This window comes from Bombyx mori, chromosome 23, assembly GCF_030269925.1.
Source record: "Bombyx mori chromosome 23, ASM3026992v2".
NCBI lineage: Eukaryota > Metazoa > Arthropoda > Insecta > Lepidoptera > Bombycidae > Bombyx > Bombyx mori.
In genome coordinates this window covers 9,188,285-9,211,682 of record NC_085129.1, presented here as the reverse complement: position 1 = coordinate 9,211,682, position 23,398 = coordinate 9,188,285, and the positions used below count along the sequence as shown (strand labels likewise).

The 23,398-nt window shown below is 35.7% G+C and overlaps 1 protein-coding gene across 1 annotated transcript in view; it reads left to right on the top strand.

Moving 5' to 3' along the window:
- LOC101746874 (protein couch potato) overlaps window positions 1–22,531 on the top strand; it is a 207,865-nt gene extending 185,334 nt beyond the window's left edge. Inside the window, exons 2-9 of the mRNA XM_012695940.4 lie at window positions 10,949–11,026; window positions 12,394–12,447; window positions 12,530–12,592; window positions 13,488–13,632; window positions 14,190–14,317; window positions 15,985–16,184; window positions 17,292–17,505; window positions 18,091–22,531. Coding sequence (XP_012551394.2) covers window positions 10,949–11,026; window positions 12,394–12,447; window positions 12,530–12,592; window positions 13,488–13,632; window positions 14,190–14,317; window positions 15,985–16,184; window positions 17,292–17,505; window positions 18,091–18,129 — 921 coding nt within the window. The 3' untranslated portion in view covers window positions 18,130–22,531. The remainder of the gene's footprint in view (window positions 1–10,948; window positions 11,027–12,393; window positions 12,448–12,529; window positions 12,593–13,487; window positions 13,633–14,189; window positions 14,318–15,984; window positions 16,185–17,291; window positions 17,506–18,090) is intronic.
- The last annotated feature ends 867 nt before the right edge of the window (window positions 22,532–23,398 follow it).

Sequence of the window (23,398 nt, the reverse complement as noted above, 5' to 3'; positions counted from 1 at the left end):
GATTGGATGATTTGGGGTTCGATTTTCTGCTTGTTTGGACTGATTGAATTCGTTCTTTAAATTGACTTGTGCAGTTACATCCTTCTGCCCCAATTACGGACTTTCTTCTTCGTGATTTTACGGTTCCCATTTGTGTATATGTTTACAATTTCACCATTATATTATATACCTATATTAAACCAAAGCATAAAGACATACCGTAACGGATACAAACTATTAAATATCGTACTTTAGCTTCCATCTTCATTCCATAGAATCCAGAAACTATCTATCTTGTTGCGAATTCTCTGGATGTGTAAAGATGATCAATCAGATATACAAGACAAGTAACTGCCTTAACGCTTCTATTGTTTCCCTTTAGGATGGATGATATAGTGCTTTATATTTTTGAACGACTAAGAAGCTTGCTCAACTACAAGAACATAATCTAATAAAGATATTGATTTCGGTTTTGTCATATTATGCCAAAAAAAAGCTAAAAGCATACCTCAGGATAACAATTAATCAGAACAATGATTACTTTCAAAGGCATGCGTATACCAAAATTAAATAAGTAAGATTTTTTTTTTCAATATGAATACTCTATTAAAACTTTGAAACACTGCATGCACCAAACACATTGAACTCAAAGTTACAAAAATCTACAATTTGTGTAAAATATCTGCGAATGTAAACGTCGTGTGAAGGAAATACCTCTTCCCTTTTCCCGGGAGTACAGCATTTAATAGACCTTTAGGGAACGTTATTTATTGCTCCTCTCTACTTCACTTATACAATATGAATGAATGTTGTTAAGTAAACACGTTGGTAAGGAGCGAGCATAATTCATAAGTGATGTTCTGTATTATCCTAAGTAATTACACATTAAAAATAGATATCTTGTTACAATTTTGTTTCACGCTTCAATGTTTAGATCGGTTTGAAAGTTTCGTGTTAAATCCCAATTCAATTTATAATTCAAAAATGTTTGCGTAGTCTGGAACATAGACATCTTCTGTGAGCGCCGTTTGTCAAAAATGCAAAATGTGTAACAAAACAATACAGTTTTCAGTACAATTCACCGGAATAACAACTTTATCCAGTTCGTTTACAGTGTAAATTCCTGCGTCGAGTCCAATTGAGGTTTGTAAATCTAAACCGTGCGGCAAGTTTATCGCGATAGCGTCCTCACCTGCACCCGTATCTAAAATTCAAATACGTTTAGACGAAGCCGGTTTCCTTGGAACCCAGTATGTTTGCCAGAGCCCAATAGTTTCAGTAATTTTCAGTAAAACAGTTATAAAATGTTACCATATAATATTAATAAGCAAGTAAATATTGTTATATATAAATTTGCCAAAATATCAAAATAGGAAAATAGCCTTTTTTATTTTTTTTATATCATAAACTTATATTTGATTAAAATTTAACGAATTGAGTTATAATACTATGTTATTTATATTTAATTCTTCAATATAATATTTCAATTCAAACTGTTAATGAAAATTAAATTGTGGACTCAGCTTGGCTTTTCAAAAGCAAAGGTTGGCTTAGGCTCAGTGCCTGTACGCACATTTCTTTGCTCATTAATTTAATAAAATGGAAGATTTTAATTGCGAGCGGCTACCTTTGGACCCTCATTAAAATGATACCTACTATGAACCTGAAAAGTATTGAAATTAAAGCGTGATAAAACTCTCCCGACACTTATGATGATCATCTTGAAAAAAAATCTAAAATAATGGAGGTACCATTGAAAATCTATAAAATACTAGCTAACCCGGCAGACTTCGTAGTGCCTCAATCGATAAATAAAAGACCTAAACTTTTGTGTAAAATAAACTTAAAACAAACAAAAGGAATCCGTCCGACGGGAGACATATCAAAGGGAAAACAAAATTGTTATTTTTATTTCATTCCGAGCATTTTCATATTTATCTACCTATCTATTAAACCTTCTCTGGACTTCCACAAATAATTCAAGACCAAAATTAGCCAAATCGGTCCAGCTATTCTCGAGTTTTAGCGAGACTAACGAACAGAAATTCATTTTTATGTATTATTATATAGATGATAGTATGGTCAATAAACAATTAATATGGATCAGGAAAGCATTATAATATTCAGGATATGGCTGGCATTGTTATTGAAGTGAACTTGAACGATTAATTATCCATTGAACATAATTTGGGCGGACCGATGAGCCCGTGCTGTAACCGACCGTTCGTCTCATTTGAATTGATATCTCCATTGTGATAGTTTATAATCTATGTAAAAACTTGGTCCTTAAAAATAATTGAATGCTATTTTTTTTGTATTAACTTAGGTATGTTTCCCGAAATTAAAAGATTCTTTCGAGATTCCTGGCTATTAAGAAAAATAATAAATTGTTTTCCACCCCTCCTTCCACTAAGTTTTCTCTGCGTTCAGGACGAAAGGCATCTTTATCGCTCTGAAACTTTTTCGTCTCGTGTACACTTGGATGAAGAGCCCCGTTTTAATGAAACTTAAACGGGCAGTCTGCAATTTAGATTGTGTCTTACTTACCGTCTAATTAAATAAGAATAATCATTGGTGTCTTCATTTTTAATCATGATTTAAACTTCACAGTAATTGGTAGTATATGTTAATCTATTACAACAAAATAATTTAATAAATTCGATACATTTTGTTGTAATTTAAGCAAGTTATATTTGAAAAACAAAATACCCAAAAGATTAAAACTCTCCGAAGTTTGGTACTTAGTCGATGTTGTTACTGTTGAACGTCTCCCTCCGCTTGTTTTCCAAGATATTTATAATCAGCGACTTTCCCCAACTTACTGTCGCCGACGAAATATCCTTTTAATGGCCGTCGGAGTGTTGGGTCGTCTGCAATTTAGATTAGTCCTTTAATTAAATTAACATTATGATCCCTATCTCTTCGGGGCAGGTGGTCGCCAATATTGCTCTTCCACTTGAACTCTTTTTTGCGCTCTTTGAATTTTAATAACTTTACTCTCATTAATATAATTTCGACTGCCACTGTCTTTCTGTTAAAGTTACTCATTTTATCAACGTCCATCTTCAATATGGATTGTTTATCATATTTTATTGATTTCAATAATTATTCATTTGTCATTTGTTTCTTCAAAACTATTCCTGATTAATATTTAATGATTGTGCATTATATTGAATAAAGTTTAAAACATAAGTAAATGAAAGTTTCATTCTATAATTATAACTAATTTTTATTTAAAGTTCCAGGTTTCGTTACTGATTCTTTGTATTCTTTTTTGCTATTTATTTAATTTATCGAAATTCGTACAATACGAGTAGTTCCTAGAATTTCCAGTTCGACCCTACTTGCAAGTAATCACTACGCAGCGGTTCCCGTTATTAATGATAGTGAGTAAATAGACGTTTTTGTGGCGCGAAAAGGGATTTCGCAAGAAAACAGTCATGAAAGACAATAGATTCGAATAAAGCCATTAATTCTTGGATACGGTTTCTTGTGTATAGCTGTGTGCTTACATAAAATTGATTATTTGCGTTAGTGCGTATACTAAGTTATACATAGCTATAATTCATGTATCATGTGTAATTCATGATATTTAAAAAAATATATAAAGAAAAAAACCTTAACTGCTGGTATTGTGTTTCTTTTAAGGGTCTTTAGAGTGTGCTTTATATCGATTTCTTTCCTTTTTTATATATTTTGTATGAGTATATGAAGCGCTTTTGGTATCAAGCAAAAATTTTTGTGGAAACAAATTTTAAAAGAATACCGTTTAATTGACGCAAAATGTTAAACACGTATTTATTATCTATTTAATTATTATTATTTTAAATAAATGACATCGTTCGAATAAGATTAGTAGTCGTACTTTGTTGATATTAAAAATAAATTAAACATGAAGTTTTCTTATATTTTATTGATACAAATGTTATTGTTTGAAATCTTTTATTATTTAAAACAGTTCCACAGTGTCCAGACCAAAAGCTTATCTTCGCGGTTGCTATGTATATTGATTGATAATGTAAATATTCTTATTTCATCAAAACAAAAGCTAGGTATATTTATATAAGAGCTATCGATTTCTATCTCCTAAACTATTTACAAGGGCCGAGTAAATATATTTATCATGTCTGTAGTGTTCGCAACTTTAATACAACGTTTGTCCGTGGAATTCCGGAGAAAGTTGTGAAATATTACCCCTGACATTAACGCGCCGAAGAAAAATTGCCTTCGAACTTTAAGCATTTCACTTGTGACGGCTTCCAGAACTGATTATGGACCTTTTTCTTGTGAGCCCATCACCATTGTTGACCATTGAAATGTATTTAATAATATTTACGAATAATAGATATCACATAAAGGCGAGTAAAGATAATAATTATATTTTAAACGAGACTTACATATCCTCATAGAAACAAAAGAATGTCCAAAAATATCCAGACGCTTATTTTCTTTTTGTAGATCAAAAATTCAAAGCTGTCGTCACTTCGTTGTTCTGATGTAAAAATAAAGTACTCCAACTTTACCAAATATGATTCGACCTCCCTCCCATCTGTAGCTGACTTGAGTTGGAAACCCAAAAAACGAAGGGCGAAATGAACATACGAAGTTCTATTTTGGTTGGTCAGCGTAAAAGTTTACCACGAGTTTCCTATTCAGTCGACCCCTTGTTTCAATCAAGCATCGAAACAAAAATAGCAAAAGTTTGTAACAACTGAAACGGAAAAATCTATTTTCTAATTGAATTTCTAACCGGGAAAACTCGACGTTTGTGAGCAAATTCAGAGTTTTGTAAGCATGTACGGTAAGGTATCATCCTACCTATTTCTGCTACGAAGCAATCACGTATGCCAGATAGAAGGGTACAAGACTTCAACCTTATTCCTTCCTTTGTCGTATAGCTCTTGTCAGAGCGGTCGAGGTCGTCATTTAGTATCATTTCTGTGGGCAGATGTTATGAGCCTCGTGAACAATCGCCACTCATCCCGGTTTGTGGTGAGCCCGGTACACTCATGCAAACAACCGCCAACTGTCGACTTGACTTGGTCGGTCCATCGCATGGGCATACAGGTGGCAAAATGCGATTTGCGATGTTTCTAGGCTCGGATCATCAAGAGACAGACCCGTGAACTCGATAGTCAATTCGCAGAAAAATAAACAACCTAACAAACCAACCGGACAAGATCTAATGAAAACTGTGAATACTAACTACTATATTTTTTTTTTAAATTTAAAAACGCATATTGTAGCAAACCTATGTATATTTTATCAACACCTATAACTAATTCCACTGTGTTTCGATAATGTTCTTTCGTGAAAATAACTTTCTATTATGAATAGTTACCGCAACAATTTAAAATAAAGTAAGGAGAAAACAATGAAAACGTCGACCGGCCAGTGAACCACTCAATTATTTTCATTCGCGTTAGAGAATTGAACCGCTATATGGCAAAAAGATTATCCACGTTTACCTACCTAGCTACCTGAAAACAAATTGTTTATCGTTTAATTAAAAGTCATAGCAGACATGCGACCACAATTCTATTTTACCATCGGCACTGGATAGCTGATTATTTTTATTGGTTTCAAACGCCTGACATTTAATTTCAGTTCCTCTTTGCGGCGCTCTGTTTCGAAACGTTAAAGCATTTTTTCATTTGTATTTTCCTTTTTGCGCAAGTTGAAATGATACATCCACATCCAATAAACGCGCGACGGGATTAATTTGATCAACCTTCTGTTGTTCGGGAAATGTTGTTCCATTTTCGTTTTTTTTTTACTGTAGTAACCCTGTTAAAAATTTACCTACCGGATATTTTAAAATCATCTTTTATGTCGTTTTTTTTTTTTATAAATTTTAAGAGTAAAAAGTTACAAGGGGCTATTTTGTAAATATAGAGAAGGGGCCACATGGGATTGCAGGTCGAGAGTTAGGCATATAGTACGTGGCATATGATAAATTCTCCGTGCAGCACCCGGGGCGCTTCCGCTCCGATCGCTTCGGATGCACGCCAACACAATCTATCGTGTGTGTGTGTGTACACCCCTATACGCGATTTATTTTTATTTTCATCCACATATTTATTTATCCGTGCGGCATATTAAAAGTTGGTCCCAAACATTGAATTTGTTCAACGAGTAAATGGAAGCTCTTGACTTATACTGCTAGTTGTCGACTGAAAATAAACCAAGAACTACTTTGCAGAAATTTACTACTTCAATATATATATTTTTTTTTGGTTACTTGAAGGCTATCGGCGCTCGTAGTCATCGCAATGTAAATGCCGCTACCCACAATTTGACAGAGAATTGCAACATGAAAACAAAATTTCAATTGTACACTATAACGACTGCCTCTGCTTTTGAAATAAATAGATGTGCCGATTTAAGCCAACGAGTTGTTGCCCGCGTATTTTTAATCTCCTTACTTCCGTGGCTTTTGTAACACCGTTTCATTCATTTTTCCTTCTCTCATATATGCAAACATTGGTTTGGTGTTATTGTTATAACAACACAACTAAACAATCATAAACATGAAAATCAGTGCCACGTTATACTTGTCTCTTGTCCACTGGTGGTAGGACCTCTTGTGAGTCCGCGCGGATAGATACCACCACCCTGCCTATTTCTGCCGTGAAGCAGTAATGCGTTTCGGTTTGAAGGGTGGGGCAGCCGTTGTAACTATACTGAGACCCTTAGAACTTATATCTCAAGGTGGGTGGCGCATTTACGTTATAGATGTCTATGGGCTCCAGTAACCACTTAACACCAGGTGGGCTGTGAGCTCGTCCACCCACCTAAGCAATAAAAAAAATAAAAAAGAATAATCATCTTCTTAAAATACAATACTCAAACCCCGTAATATCATAAAATTACGTAACGTCTATTTTACGAACATCTTTGAAATTTCATTTATTCATTTAAGTATCTGAGGGCGTACTCGAGCGTTCAATTCGTTTCGGTGCCGTCGTATTAACGAAGCGTGTTCCAGGGTCTACGCAATTACAATTATCACGTTCGCCACTCTCGATGGTGTTAAATTAACATCAGAGCTCTACGGACGAATACGATGCTTATCGAACGCTACGTACATAATGTAGTATATATACATCTCTTTCTTTCATATGCTTTCACATTTCTTTAATTTTCAATTTATCAGTCGAAAATAAAACAAATGCTCTAATATACATTTTGTTAATTAAAAACCATTGTCATGTGTGCAAAATTTTAAATTTTTTATCCTTTGTGTGTGAAATAGCAAAATTATCATTATATTGTTTGTATATTGTTATATGTTTATTTTTTTCCAATCGATGCGTACTCCACGGGTAATTTTCCCCAGTGATTCTTGTCCACCTGATAATGACTGTCTGGAAAGATCATATTTAGCGATAAATTCGCCCATTGTTCCTTTTTTGTAAATTATATTTTACATTTTTATTTATTTTGTTGTACAATACAGCATAATCTCTCTCACCCTCTCTCTCTCTATCTATTTTATCATTCAATCCATATCGTTTATTAAAAAAGTAACATTCAAGATGGAAGCCAGTACGCATATACAAAACATATTAACATTGAAAAATAACCGAACAAAGTTTAAAAGCTTTTTTTTTAATGCTTCTGTTTTATGAATGTGTTAAAAATATGCAATACGTGTATTTGTTTTGTTATTTTATTTTCATCTCAGTATGTAGGTGCGATCCAATACTTCAATTCACCGTCATCATTTTTTTTGTTGAATGTATGCTCACGTTCGTAACAAACTCCTCCTTGATCGTTTCGGGAAACTCTTATTATTTTATTTTTCCTCTTTGTCGCATTAATGTCAGCGTGTAGATGCTATCAGCCTTCCTCGGTAGATCAAATGTACGCCTCGCTTTTTGAGCTGCGAAGGCGTAAAATTGAGTTGTACGCTAAAATAGAACACTCCGGGGAGAAGTTGCTCATCTGTCATCATTTTTCTTATGTAAGCAGTCGTTTCGGTAGTTTTATTACGATACTACATTACTAAAGGATGATGGTATAATGTTGTTTGAGATTTTGTTAATTACATTGATATTTATGTTACATTTATAAAAAAAAATGTTAATACAATATATTTATAAATTCTCACATACACAAATTTCATCATTCAAATATTTTGTGGTAGCACTGAGCTTAAAATTATTTTGTCACTATCTTTTCAAGAGCTTAAACTTAATATTTTTTTATTGTTATGATGGGTGGATGAGCTCACGGCCTATCTGGTATTCAGTGGTTCCCGGAGCCTATAAACGTCAACAACCCACCTTCGGACAAGTTCTAAGTATCCGTATCTTCATATTTACAGTACAACGGATAGCAGCAGAAATAGATAGAGTGGCATTACCTACTAGTACGAGCTCACAAGGTGCCTTATCACCAGTAAAAATATTTTATGTTGTAATACATATGTTGATATTTTATGTAGCTTCCAGTACAGATTGTTAAAATATTTTTACCAAAATTACTAAGCATTTTAATACTACTACTTTGTAAAAATACTTATCTATATTATATAATTTAATACTTATCTATATTACTTATAATGATCCAGTCCAGACGAAGCGTTATTTAAAACGCCTGGACCGATAACTTATTTTCATTGGGTTCATAAAAGTTTGTGAGAATATTTTTTTTAAAAACGTATGCCTAATTATTCACTATAGTCACAGCTGAGGGTGTTTTTTTGTAGCTATGAACAAATTTGTACACAATTGTACATGAAGATGCACAATGCATTGAATATTGAAATAGTCTCTATTTTCCAAAACACAATAAATAAATAACTTCCACGAAAAACTCTTATCTCACAAACAAAACACTAGTCCCAGTGCTGTTGGAAAAAAATACGCTCCCGCCGTAACGGGCGAGTATGGAACATAACTCAATACGGAAGCGTAGGGATTCGGAAGCAACGGAGTGTAAAATGGTCGACATGAAGAGGTATTTCAAACTGACCGGATGCCACGACTTGATTCAGGCTAATATATGATCACTGACAACCGAAAATAGTATCTTTCCATATGGGTATAACCGAACTGTTTACGAGTGCTGCTTGTTTTTTATTTATAATAGGTACAAAATCGAGTATAGTTGAGATAAGCTGACAAAGAGGTCGACGTGCAACCTAACCCATGCATCAGCCCGCTGAGTTTCTCGCCGGATCTTCTCAGCGGGTCGCGATTCCGATCCAGTAGTAGATGAATCGCGAAGCAATTGCTCTTGAGCTGTTAGGTCTTCGGAGGCGCTCGGGCAGCTGTTAGCAAATCCCACCCCTCCTGGCTAAGCCTTTGCTCGCCCACCTGTCCTGGTGAAACTGTAAAGACCTCCGGGCCACCAGTAATATTTCAATCATAAAAAAAATATAAGCTGCTGATTGAGCATTTAGAAAAATTACTCTCCTTTTTGCACGGGCGTTTAGTCTCTTACGGTTTCGCACAATACGAGACTTTTTAGGAACGTTTCTAGCGTGTTATTGGGCGATTGGTTGCCTGTGCTAGAAAATGCTATCTATGAATTGAAAATATTTCAATAAAAACCATTTTATAGTTACCACTCAAGTTTACTTTATCCATTGTAAACTTTGAGAAGATTCGTAAGCCTTTAGTTTCCTATTTATTGACGCATAGGACGGCTTTACTTTACTAGAAGTTGAATTATCTGTAAACATTAAATACGTAACATAGACTAGGTACATCCACCTTCTTTAATCTAAATACCAAGATGTAATATTTATATTAAAACGTTTAATAATAATAAGGTTAACCAAACGATCTTGATACTAGGAAAAGACAACTATTGATAACAATAAGGCTCGTCGATAGCCACTAAACAAAAAATATCGGTCTATAAAAAATCCTGTTTATATGACCGACTCCTATTTATATCCAAGGCCTATTTGTAGATGGTTCATATTATGTATGTCCCACATTACATACATATATTAGAATTACATAATGAATCCCTGTCGACCAGTTATTAAACAAAAACATTAGCAAAATTGACTATGATAGAAAATATTACTTTTCGAGTTAGAAAAATAAAAGCTAGTCGAAAACTAACAGAGGAATTTGCTTTTGAAAAAAAAAAGAATACATCATCGTCTACAAAAACTTGAGAATCATAAAATTTATTAAAGGATTCTTTTCAAATATTTCTGAAATGTAAAAATACCTTAGTATAGATTTTTCTTGAAAAGGAAATTCTCGTGCGTTCGGGCGGAAAATAGCCGACATAAAGGTCGAACATATTGGCAGTGACCATGAAGCTGAGGTAAAATATAGAGCAGAATCTTCACACAACACTAGTTTATAAATTAGTATTATATTAAAATATTGTATGTACTCAATAAATCTACTTTAAGAAGTGATCTAAAATAAGTTTTTAATTCTACAATAGTAACTCCAAACACTATGATTTCAAATTTTTTTTTTTCTATCTAAGGCCTTCAGTTTTACGTTGGCATAATTCAAATCAAAGTCTCAAAGCTACAGTTTTTATAAAAAAATAAAATATTCAAATCTATTTTTTCCTGCCAGACACCGCTTGAAAGTAAATCTTGCATAAATAAAGTTCGCAACAAGATGTCGTTGGCGTCGTCGGCGGCCGACGGTGTTGCTAGCAATTAATCTCCATTTCCCGCACGCGCCAAATCGCACCGCCATTATATCCGGCTGTTTTATTTCATTAAATGGACCCATCGAATTAATGGACTGCACCTCTACGGACACAATGATGCGGTTAATAGGAATTTTTTGAACATTAATTTATTGAAATTTGCTAACTCATTTGGACTTTTATATAGCATTACAAGAAGCTTTCAATCGTCAATTGTTTGTCTTATAATATTAGAGCTAATCAGTTGAAAAAAAATATACAATACATATTTAGTCACTATTAGTGTCGGTTAACAAAGTAATAATGACTAATAATGAATAATTTGTTGCAGGTGCGGACGTTGTTCGTGAGTGGTTTACCCATGGATGCGAAGCCACGCGAGCTGTATCTACTGTTTCGAGCATATGAGGTACGAATTCATTACGTGTCAATAAATCTCGTAATCCAAGCAAAAAAGCAACCAAAAATTTCTATAGGTTTCGATACCCTACACTAAAGTTCAAGTATTGATTCAATTGAAGGCATTCCATGTAGTCTCTTAAGAAAAATAACGGGATTACCACACACCCGTTGCATGAGAAAAAGCAGCAGTAATTTAAGGCCACCTGGATTACTGTTATTAGTCAAATAAAACACATTAATGGACTCTTCAGGACTTCTTCCATTATCAGGATATTATGATGATAAAATTTCCCCGTTATTAATTAGAATTTATGTGTTCGCGTGGTGTTTGGTGTGGTTCCTAGAATGATCACTACTATTTCTTCATAGAGTTCAAACATTTACAATCGAATCTTTACCTTCCTGTCCCATCTAACTTCTTCTGATTTCTATCTTGAACTGTTCGTATGGCATGTCATTTTCCCGTATGGATTCATATCACAGTTCTTTCTATATTTATGCCGTCGATCTAATGTCTTAAGGTCGGCATCGACATTAAGATGTCTTTGAGCTCCGCAGATAGTAGGCTGTGAGGTCATTTGCCTAAAAAAAACTAAGCTCATCGAACTCCCCCCAAATTGGTAATAATTTTGAAATTAAACGTGACGTTTGATTTTTACTACTAATACGTTGCGCTAATGCTCGGATAATATTGAATTATGGATAATATCACGACAGTTCCGTCACGCAAAACAAGTAGGAGATCGATTCAGATTACACAGCGCCGTAAATATCAAATGTCATTCCCCGAGTCGTAATATTCGGATTGAATCGATTCTGTCTGCCGATAAGGGGGATTACACTCGAACCTCGACTGGCACCGACGGCACCGCAAACATAAAGGTTCCTCAACTTAAAGCGAGGGTTAGTTTTACTTTACGAACGTATCGCGTGATCCCGGCCGTGTCTGGTACCGACAATATTTTTTTTAAAGTAAAAAACAACATTCTTTTTCGAAAAACATGAATGACGATAGTGTAATAGGTAACGTGGTCTGCGTCCCGCGAGTTTCGCATAAGTTTTAAACAGTTGTTTAGATAATGAAGTTTTTTTTTAAATTATTATTGTTTAGATGGGTGAACGAGCTCACAGCCCACCTGGTATTAAGTGGTTACTGGAGCCCATCGACATCTAGAACGTAAATGCGCCACTCACCTTGGGATATCAGTTCTAAGGTCTCAGTATAGTTACAACGGCTACCCCACCCTTCAACCCGAAACGCATTACTGCTTCACGGCCGAAATAGGCGGGGTGGTGGTACCTACCCGTGCGGACTCACAAGAGGTCCTACCACCAGTAAGAAGTTAAATAATCATGCTGATTTTGTTTGTACAGGGCTACGAAGGTTCCCTTCTGAAGGTTACAAGTAAGAACGGGAAGACGGCTTCGGTGAGTAAACGTAAATACGAAACGCGAATTATCTTGAGGGCTCATTTCAATTTACTCAATCGAACTGTTCATTTGTTTGTAGCCGGTTGGCTTCGTAACGTTCCACACTCGTGCCGGTGCCGAAGCGGCTAAGCAGGATTTACAGGTTAGTCTCGTATATAGGTTTTATTTTTAAACATTTTACACATTTCCATTGTCGATCGAAACGATCAAAACAAATCCGATCAAACGAACACTCAAAAAATACATTAAAGTCAATAAAATTAATTAAGATGGTGTATTGCAAAAACCACAGCAGTTAAACAGACAAGATGATCTTTAGAACAATAAAAAACGAACTGACAAATTATTGATCGCCTCATTACACAGAAACAGGAAGGTTTCGTCAAAATTATCGTTAATTTTGAAGCAAAAATAACCGGTTCGGCGGACCAAAATTGCTATTGTAAATACTAAAACAATATCAAACGCACAGTGTTACTAAAACCTCTTCTCGTCACATGCCTCAACACAGCCAACAAGCACTCTAGTTAATATTCTCATTGTAGACTTGAAATAACATTTTCCTGACTCGAGTAACCGCATTAAGTTATGCTAAACCCATGCACATATCAAATAGAGATCGAGGGCGTCATCAAGTCGGTATTCATAGCGGTGGATACCAGAGCGTGATCAATAACCGTACGGTGTAAATACGCAATGCATGTCACTGTTTGACAGGTTTTGATGTCACATCCCAAGCACAGTGTTCCGTCACATTAGCAGGGGCAGTCGCGGACCTAATTGTCGTATTTTATTAAAACCTCATCAGAATAATTCTGATTTCAATTTGAGTTAACCATTTTCACACCGAATATTATGTCTAAATCATAAATTCTGTACGATGACGGATAAAGTCTAATACAAAAAAAAAAAGCCGTATTCATTCGCGTTAATGACCGCCGCCCCTGAAGTTGTCAAGCCTCACACGGGAGGCCGCGGCAAGAGAGAGCCCTTCCGTCATTATATATGAGCGCCGCACCGCTCGCGGCTGTTCACAGCAGGGCGTCCGGTTCGACCCCGACATGCCGCAAACGATTCGGTTGGAGTTCGCTAAAAGCAACACGAAGGTCAGCAAGCCCAAGCCGGCAGTTGCCACAGCCGCGCCAGCCGCACACCCCGCATTGATGCACCCACTCACTGGACGTAAGTACCGCCGAACGCACACACTGCCCGGAGCTAAAGCTCGAACGCCCTACACCCGTGCCGTAATCGGATACACCAATATAAATAGCACGAACTCTGTTGATGTGACCCTTACACTGAAACGCTCCTATATCTCGCACTCGGTGCCCGATTGGTAGTATTCAAAACATGAGCGAGTAGTAGTCGGGTGTGACGGCGACACGAGGCAAAGCAAACGGCAAAGTATCTGTGATCGCTTACACGAACCACGCCAAGCCTAGCTCCGCGATAATACTACTATCCATATTGATCTGTCGGGTTCTTTGCCGCAACATTTATCGATATTACATCACAATTGTGTTCACGACTAACATCTTTGAAAAATAGAACGTTCTCGTTTTAGTAATGAGGGGATATTTTAAAGGAACGGTAATGTAACAAACGTTAATCTATTTAAAAACAATGTAAATAATAATTGAGAATCACAGTATATATTGAACATGCATAATTCAAATTAAATGTTGATTCTGGTGATATTGGTGTTTCCAAAAAAAACATTGTTATTATGCGTGTCACAGATTTAGCGAGTCCGTTTTTCCCTGGCGGTGGAGCTGAGCTGTGGCACCACCCGCTGGCGTATGGCGGTGAGCTGCCCGGACTCTCGCACGGCCTCGTGCATCCCGCCATCCACCCACAGATGGCGCCCGTGCGTTCCTACCTCTGACTAGCTGCCGCCGATAGGCCACACCACGTAAGAATTTTATAAATAAACTAGCTGTACCCGTCCGCTTCGCTGGCCATTTAAAATTAACTTTATTATTTCTCACCCCCACAAAGATTCTCATCATTAACGCCCCCGCAACTAGTGTAGGGAGTCCAACACCCATATAAATATTAGCCTATCCATTAAGTACATGTATTGTCTACATGGATACCAAGTTTCAAGTCAATCAGATGCATGGTTCCGAAGTTAGTCACTGTAGATTTATATACTATTTGTAAATAAATAAATAAATATTTAAGAAAGAATGCCATACATTTCACAATTACTCCCAAACTATAATGTCAGCCACGTCAAAGCTTACCTTAGTTTTGCCAAAAATGTAAAATACCAGATAAGCTCGTGCTACTTTTGGAATTCAAATATGAGTGTCGTACAATATTATGTTAAAAAAAATAGTTTGTTTATTGAGGGAATGTCAATGAAACCCGTACTTGGCGCACATTTGTGATACCAAAGGAATTTTTGCCCCATATTTCAAATTTCTAGAGCTTAAATCAAAAGCTCTTCAATCTGTCGGTCAGTCACGATACAGACGACCAGTAATAATATTTTGTTTCTTCTTTGTAAATGTAGTTCTAGTTCAATGTACTACATTCAAATTAAAACATGAAACGGCAATTGTGACATTCATAATAAATAAATAAAACAGTTTTTCACACACGTTTCATCTTCATTGATCTACAGCAATAAAGTGCAAAAAATATTATACCAAATTTTATATGAATTGCCATTGTTTTTTCACGTTGTTAAATTTTCTAGCATCAACGATCAAACTCTGATGATGATAGTCAAATTGTTGTAAAAAGAAAAATAAACAAATTTTAACATAGCCTAGTCTAGCAGCTCAATATTTTGGCTTTTTACCGACTTTCAAACTTTGGCTTCAAAATCATTAAATTCCGAATCTGTTCGTGAATATTTATTACGAAACGTCGCACAACCAAAACTATCTCTTCTTACAAGTAAAACGTATTAAATCAAATCAAATGAAATAGCCTAGGTGCTCCTGATTTTAACTACTTAATGGACTAAGACTATTTTTTTTTTATTATTCATTTATCCAATATCAGCTAATGGGAAATATTTTCAGAAGATCTGCTTACCCTTTTTGGTATTCTAATTTATGTAGTTGCAAAACTTTTGGAACGAAGTTCCTTATGGGACGATGCGGAGGGGTATCCTAACCGGGAAAAAACGTCCGTAACGTAAGATTTTTATTAGTAATGCACACGGTGTACGACTTAAGTTTGTAATAACGTACAAAATATAACATTTTTTATTATTCAGTTACCACGATCTCAGAGCGTTCGTTTGCGCAATACATACATACAACTCTTATGCAAACAACCGTGAATGAAGTGTACCACAATAAGTTCGCACGTTACCGAATGACCGCGGGTTGTTGCGAAACCTCCACTTTTTATTTTCGTTATACCTCGAATAGAACTTAAAATTAATATTTTTATAATAAGCAACTTCGTTCCTATCCGGTGTCCCACGACACCACCTAGCTTTTTGTGCCAAATTTGTATGTAATAAGATGTTATATATTACTAAATAAGTTTTGGTCATGTAAGCAGTATGTCCAGAGCCCGTTGACGCTGGGCGCGTGCGTGTTGCCGGCGCCGGCGCTGGGCTCGCCGGGCGCGCACCCCGCGCCCCCCGCGCACCCTGGCCACCCCGGACACCCCGCACACCCCGCGCACTCCGCGCCTCCCTGCTCTACGCTATTCGTGGCCAACTTAGGCCAATTCGTCTCCGAGCATGAATTAAAAGAGATATTCAACAGGTACGAAAATTAAAGTCAACTGTGTGCTTCAAAGTTTTGACTGGAAATATTTTTCTCTACACGTTTCGATCCCGTGATCTGCTAGACAGATCCAAACGATGAGCAAAAATAATTTAGGAAAATTTTGTAAAGCTCGACTGTTTTAAAAAAGAAAACAGCTATAAAATGAGAAGCTATAAAGGAGCTTCCATTTCAATCTCATTTCCAATCGAAATTTTTAATATTATGCATGCTCACACAAATATATGGCATTGAAATGACACACTTAATTCTATAATTGAAACAAAAGTTCAATTTCAAAAAAATCTAACTTTCACAGTGCATGTCACACCGAAAGTCACAATGTTGCCCACGTTCGACTTCTCCGGTCATACATTTGTAAATTTTATAAAATATGCAACATCTCACACAAACTCGTTTGATAAATTCGATAAGTTTATCTGTAATTCATGATGCGGAATATATCATATCAAACTGTTTGTGTGAGGAGAAACAGCCTGCACCCGTACCACCTTTAGCATGTAAACATTCACTATATAACACTTGCCACGAATAGTCCGTACGAGCACAATCACACCACACATATAAAAGTCGAAACTTATTTGTTGTAATCGTGTCGCTTACGTAAATTATTATAGGCACGACTTTAAATTAGAGTAAAAGTGAATTCGTCGTGATATTTGCGAAGCATTAGACGCCTGATCAGAGTTAAGTTGATACGGTAGGATCGACTTCACATTGCCAATAAACACTTCTGAATCCAAGTTTTATTTATTTATTGCTTAGATGGTTGGACGAGCTCACAGCCCACCTGGTGCTAAGTGGTTACTGGAGCCCACAGACATCCACAACGTAAATGCGCCACTCATCTTGAGATATAAGATCTAAGGTCTCAAGTATAGTTACAATAGCTGCCCCACCCTGCAAACCGAAACGCATTACTGCTTCACTGCAGAAATAGGCAGGGTGGTGGTACCCACCCGCGCGGACTCACAAGAGGTCCTACCACCAGTGCAAACAGTCAAAAAAAGGTCACAACAAGCAAAAAAAGTCATACACTGCATTATGTGGGTACGAGTGCGGGCGCAATAGTATATGATGGTACAGCTGCCCGGGGTTTACGCGGCTGCGTCTGCTGACGGGCGGCGGCGGCGGCGCCACTGCCGGCCCGGTGGCTTTCGTGGACTTCGCTAGTCCGCCGGACGCGGCCGCCGCCCTGGCTCGCCTCCAAGGCGCTCTGCTACTCAGCTCCGAGGGGGCTATACACATCGAATTCGCCAGGCATAAGATGGCACACAACGGCTGGATTCTCGCACATGAAGTATGAATGCGTGTAACGCTTACAGTGAGAATTCGGATATTGCAACATTAATTTCGTATTCTACTCAATCGGTACCCTTCCTTTGTATTTCATATTAAAACGTTATTTGTAGACGTAAAGTACTGGGAGGTGAATAATTAATTTATTGTTGCATCTTATTCAGTGATGATGACGGACTAAACGATCCGATATCTGCATTCTCTATAATGAAAGTTGCACTATACTTTAAATAAAATAGTATTCACAACATAAATTAGTCACTATAAAATTGCAATACGATCAACCTGTGAAAAAAAACAATTCCAATCCATGTGAGTGCTATTTTGTTTACAAGAAAACGACATTTCCTTGTTGCAATCAAAAACTAATTCACCATGCACCTCGCACTACTAGTTACTGCTTCTTCTGTCTCTAGTGCATCAATTAATTATATCAATATGAAACTATTAAATCTCGCCTGAGTTTTAATAAATCAGATGCCTCGCTATACGTAAATTAAATGGTGTGCCTGAGTATATAAATTTTAGATAATTTGAAACACAACAACCTTGGGGATCCTTGTTTAATGAAAAGATTGCGTGTCAGCAGGGAGCCAAAGGCGGAGAAGAGGGCGAACAGCATTAATTCGTTCGTGGCTCTCGGCACTTGACAACCAGCGAACTGAGGGCGCTATCTTGATCCTCTGAATCGCATCGGAACGACAGGAGACGGAGCGACCAATAACTATTGCACCATATGTCGACAATGCAACTAACGGATCAAGATTCACGACTCTGCGGCGACACTATAATCCATACATTTACTGAGAGCTCTGTCTCCGTTTTTTTTTTTTACATATAAATACAGTGTCAAGGGTGTGGTGTTACTTTTATACCAAATGTAGAATATTTTTAATTTTTATTAACATTCCAGATTCATTGATGAAGTATTTAAATTTATTGATTTTCTATAATAATAAAACATGTTTACTTATTTAATATTATATTCATTTTATCGTGTAAAATAAGATTTATTTACAATTTATTGTATGGTAAAATTTGTATATTTGTTTTACAAGGCCGATGTATACAATTGAGAGGATTTGTTATGAATATAGTGTATTATCAGAAATGAAACATTTTAGGATATAACACATTCGAATAAGCTATAAACCAAAGGTGCCCTTCATAGAAAGATTACGTTTTGTTAAATAATATTTCAAGTTTAATAATTTAAACAACGTTGTAATTATTATGATACTTTTGTTTAGCCTCAACGGTGTTAGCCCTATTTAAATGAATTTCAATACTATTTCAAATTATATTTATCTAATTTCTTAGTAATTTTTTATAAAGTTCAATCACTCGTTAAAGCGCTGGCACTCTAGTGTTGGTCTTTATTTGTGTCTGTTAGAGGTGTGCTATACAAGACGAGTGCTTGTAGCGGTAATACCACGGGCCCCCAGTGCCGCTCGGGAGTGCAATACTTCGCTGAATTGATCGCGGACCCGCATCCCGCCTCACGAATACCTTCGCTAGTTTTACCCGACTTCTTTAGGTGTCACACCAAAATTTCTTGTGCCTTGAAAGTTGATCCTAAATTTTTCGATACTATTCCAAAATTGTGATCGCCTTTATTATATTATTATGTGTTATCGGTTCGGGCATATTCCTTAGGCCGTTCTTCGTGAATGCGTCCCCACAGACTCGACGTTGCTGTGCGATGCGACACCAGCGAGATCGGTTCAGTCTTGTTGCGAGAATTTAGCCTTGGCCTTATCAATGTTAACAATTTAATGTAATCATCGTATTGTAATTAATTAATAGTTAGTAATTTATACGACGGCTCGCGCGTCGACGCTGAATAGTGAAACAAATATTCTACTATCTGCATGCTTTGACGAGCTTTTTGGTAATAATCTAATTTAATAATTTAGTAGCTACTACTTCTATTGTGTAATCGTTAGTGATTATTGTAATGTTAGGTAAGGGTATTTATTGTAGATGATCAGCCTAGTTGCAATACATACATACTTATTTAATAAAAGTTATTCAAACGATTTAGAGAAACAATGTAATGAAGTTTTTTAATCTACTAAAGTTTTAGGATAATTCAGATGGATTTTAATATATTTTTTATTTTTAACTAGTTGACTATCGCATACTGTATAGTTAGTTACCTATTTGTTGTTGAGAAGTAACGACGTTGTAAGTACAGAACAGTTTGAAATAGCAATAAACCAAAAAAGAAATCTTAAAATAATCGTAGGAATCTTAGTGACGTATTCTGCTGAAGTAAACATTAAAAATTATACAAAAAAAAAATACTAAAAAAAAAACCCTGCTTAGGCTAATGATAGGTAATTTCGGATATATTTGGGTTATTATCTTGACGCGACCGATAAAATGAGGTACCAGAGATACCGCATGTGAATTCTTATGAAAAATCTCTTAGTCAATATTAAATAGAAATTTCGTCAATTTTTTGACTTAGCAAAATTTTATATGTGTTTATAGAGATTATAACTTTCAGATTGTACCGAGCCTCGTGGCGTTTAGACCAAAGAATTAAAGATATACTTACTACTTACATTATAAATGCCTCAGACCGCACCAAACTTTGTTATAATTTTGTCAACGGATTTACTTGCTATGATGGTTAAAGTTGTGATTTTAAATAACTAATTTAACTTTTATTCAGAAGTTTAACTAAACCTATTGTTTTAAATGAAAAGCACCTTGTTATGATATCATTAGCAATATTAACTTTTTAAAACTTCTTTTTTATTAAATCGAATTTATCGAAATTATCATATTCTCTTATATATCCGCAAATCACTGTCTGTTTTAATGTTAAGCTAAGTCAATGTTTACATAATTAAATTTGGTATAACGCTAATTCGTATGTAAGTAAATATATATTAAATAAAGTAGTAGTGATCTCCCACACCTTCGGCGTGCGGCGTTCTCGATCTCTCATGATATATAAAAACAACGAAAACATTTCTGTTGATTTTCAATTATCAGTACTTAGGTGGTTTTAGTACATTGAATTAATAAAATATAATTGCTTCTTTAAAAGAATATAAAAAAAAACAAATTACATAACAGTAACTGTAGCTTCTAGCTCTGCCATCAAATTACTAGCGTTTTTTTTTAAAATCACGAAAATTTTATACTACGCCATTTTCTCGGTTACTATGCAGTAAAATGGCGTCAAACAAAATGGCGACGAAAAGCAAAGGGCGCGAGAACGCCGCCGCCGCCATGATTCCGTCCAACAACCGTAGATAGCGAGTAAGAGACGTCCAGTGGCTGAGGACACGGCTACGTCACCTTTTGCGGGACTACTCGATACATATCATCGTGTAATATTTAATGTGTAATTTTAAAAGAGCGGTTTCATAGAGACGTTTATTCTGTATTCTCGTCTATTAATTATTATAATGCATTCGGCTGTATGTCACGCTATATATCCATATTTATATTTCAACGTTCTTTCTATAATTTTTGCTGTGTATCAAACGTTCCCTCGTTATTTACATTCTCAGCTTGGTATTTGTTTAATTGCGCGTGTGCGAGAACGATCGCTAACAATAGCCACGAAACGGATATTTTCATAACATTTACTATGAAGCCGAGTGGGATGGTTCGGAATGTCGTCGAATGTAGTCGAATGTAGACGCGTGACATTGGCCCGCATGTGATAGGGTAGTGCGTAGGGCTGTAGCGACGCCTTGCAAGTTAGGTTAAGTGAAGCGGTATCACACAAACACCGTGCATCGGAAACATATCAATTCTGTGCCCCTTAATAAATTAGTTAAATTACTATTTCTAAGAGATACAATATGAATAGAGATAATGAAACAAAATAATCGTTTGGAGTATCAAATACCTGCTAAGTGTTATTTTCGTTCGGTAATACGGATAAATGTTTGCCGATTAGAATATATTTGAATGTGGTTCAAAATGCATCATAGTACCCCGAGTAGCGTCGCGCAAGTTTCCACTTTTTTCACGGCTATAGATAATATCGTATTTTTATTTTCTATTTTATTTTCATTCTTCGAAATATTATGGCTTAATTACCAAATTATGTTTAACAATTCGCTTAGGATTCAGTATTAAAATGACATTGTTTTTATTGTTCTGCGACAAATTAGTAAGTTGCTGTAAACTTATTTGTATATTGAGCAAAGTAAATCATACAAAATATGTAGTTAGTAATTAATTGTTAGATTTGTGTGACTTGAATTATTGAAATGCTTTTAGAGCAAACATAATGTGTTATTGTGGTTTAAGAGAAACATAATGACATTGTAAACATAGTGATAAATTTAGCTTAATTATTACAACTTTTATAGATGTTCGTTCATTTTCTTTTTCTAACTTCATGAAGTATAGTGGCATGGAGACGTCATTGTTAATTCAAATAAATTTGAGCTCATCCTCAATGGAAGTTTTTATTTGTAAACCCTTTCTACTGCATACATTTATTTAAGAAAAGTCTCCACACATTACTGTCAAAGAGTCGAGGAAGTGAAGTTTATACAAGTTTTACAAAAAAACATTCATTCCCAGAATTTTCAATTCTACTGAACTTTATTGGGTAAATGGGATGTCCCTTGTTAAAATGTTATAGTTATTAATAAATAGGTATGTAGTTTAGATTCAATTTAGTAAGTTTAAAAATAATAATTGACAGTTCAGCTTTCCTGCTTTGTAGACTTTGCCTTACGTATATTTATGTAAAACGAATTCTTAAAAACTTAAATTTGATGAAAAAGAATTAAATTATTTCAAACAATTATTTGGACAATAAAATTTTCAATTTGAAGGCAAAAATATTTGTTTTGTTTAGTTTTGTATACAATATTTTTGTTTTTTAATATTATTAATTTAGTTTTACATACAGTACGTAAATAAAACTACTGAAATTTCATAATTATTTTAAATTAATCATTAATTTTAATGCAGTGTTGTAAAATGTTACTAGTGTTAATGCATTATAGGGTCCAAAGATTGGAATAAACGTGTAATATGTAAAATTTTCTTGTTCATTTATTCCTTTGAACATTGCAATTATACTGAAACCCGCTGAGACTTTGACACTACACAAACACTACACACGGCTGTTCCTTTCATAAGAAAAAAGATAAATAACTTCAAAGAAAACGTCGGATATTTTTGGAGACTCTCCTTCAAATTTGATGAAACTACTTGGAATTTTATAAGCAAATGTAGTTAAATGTGTACTCGTAAGTATTCGTAGTATTTTTCCAACACACAATGATACTGTCTTACCTATTAAATCTAATATAATAAAATAAAGAAGTAAAGATATAAATTTTTTAGGCACGGTCACCTGGCCACCTGGTCTTAAGTAATAATCTGAGCACATTATCATCAATCCACAGACATTCAGAACTAGACCTAGGCCTTCCTTTAGGTTCGCCATAAGAGCTGGTCACTGGAAGCTGGCCACAGCGCATTACGCGACCTTCGGCCGGCCATCGATCGACCGCGTGGGAAACCTTCCCACGCTCTGCCTTCCGCTGCGAGGTTGCTACTTGAGAATTTTTAGCCACAGCCGTCATTTGTACTATGGAGTTCAACCTACTACTACTTATCTATACGAATCTATACTATACGAAATCCTAACCTAACGGCGTTTTACGTTTAGTATACACTTGTTAAACGATGCAACTATGGTCATAACTAATTACTGTTTCGCGGTAGAAATAGGTAGAGTCACCGGTCATCGTCCTCGTCGAACCCGTCGCCTGCGACGAAGGGCTCGACGAGCGAATTAACCCATAGATACAGCCCACTGAGTTTCTCGCCGGATCTTCTCAGTAGGTCGCGGTTCCGATCCGGTGGTAGATTCTGCGAAGCACTGCTCTTGCTAGGGCCAG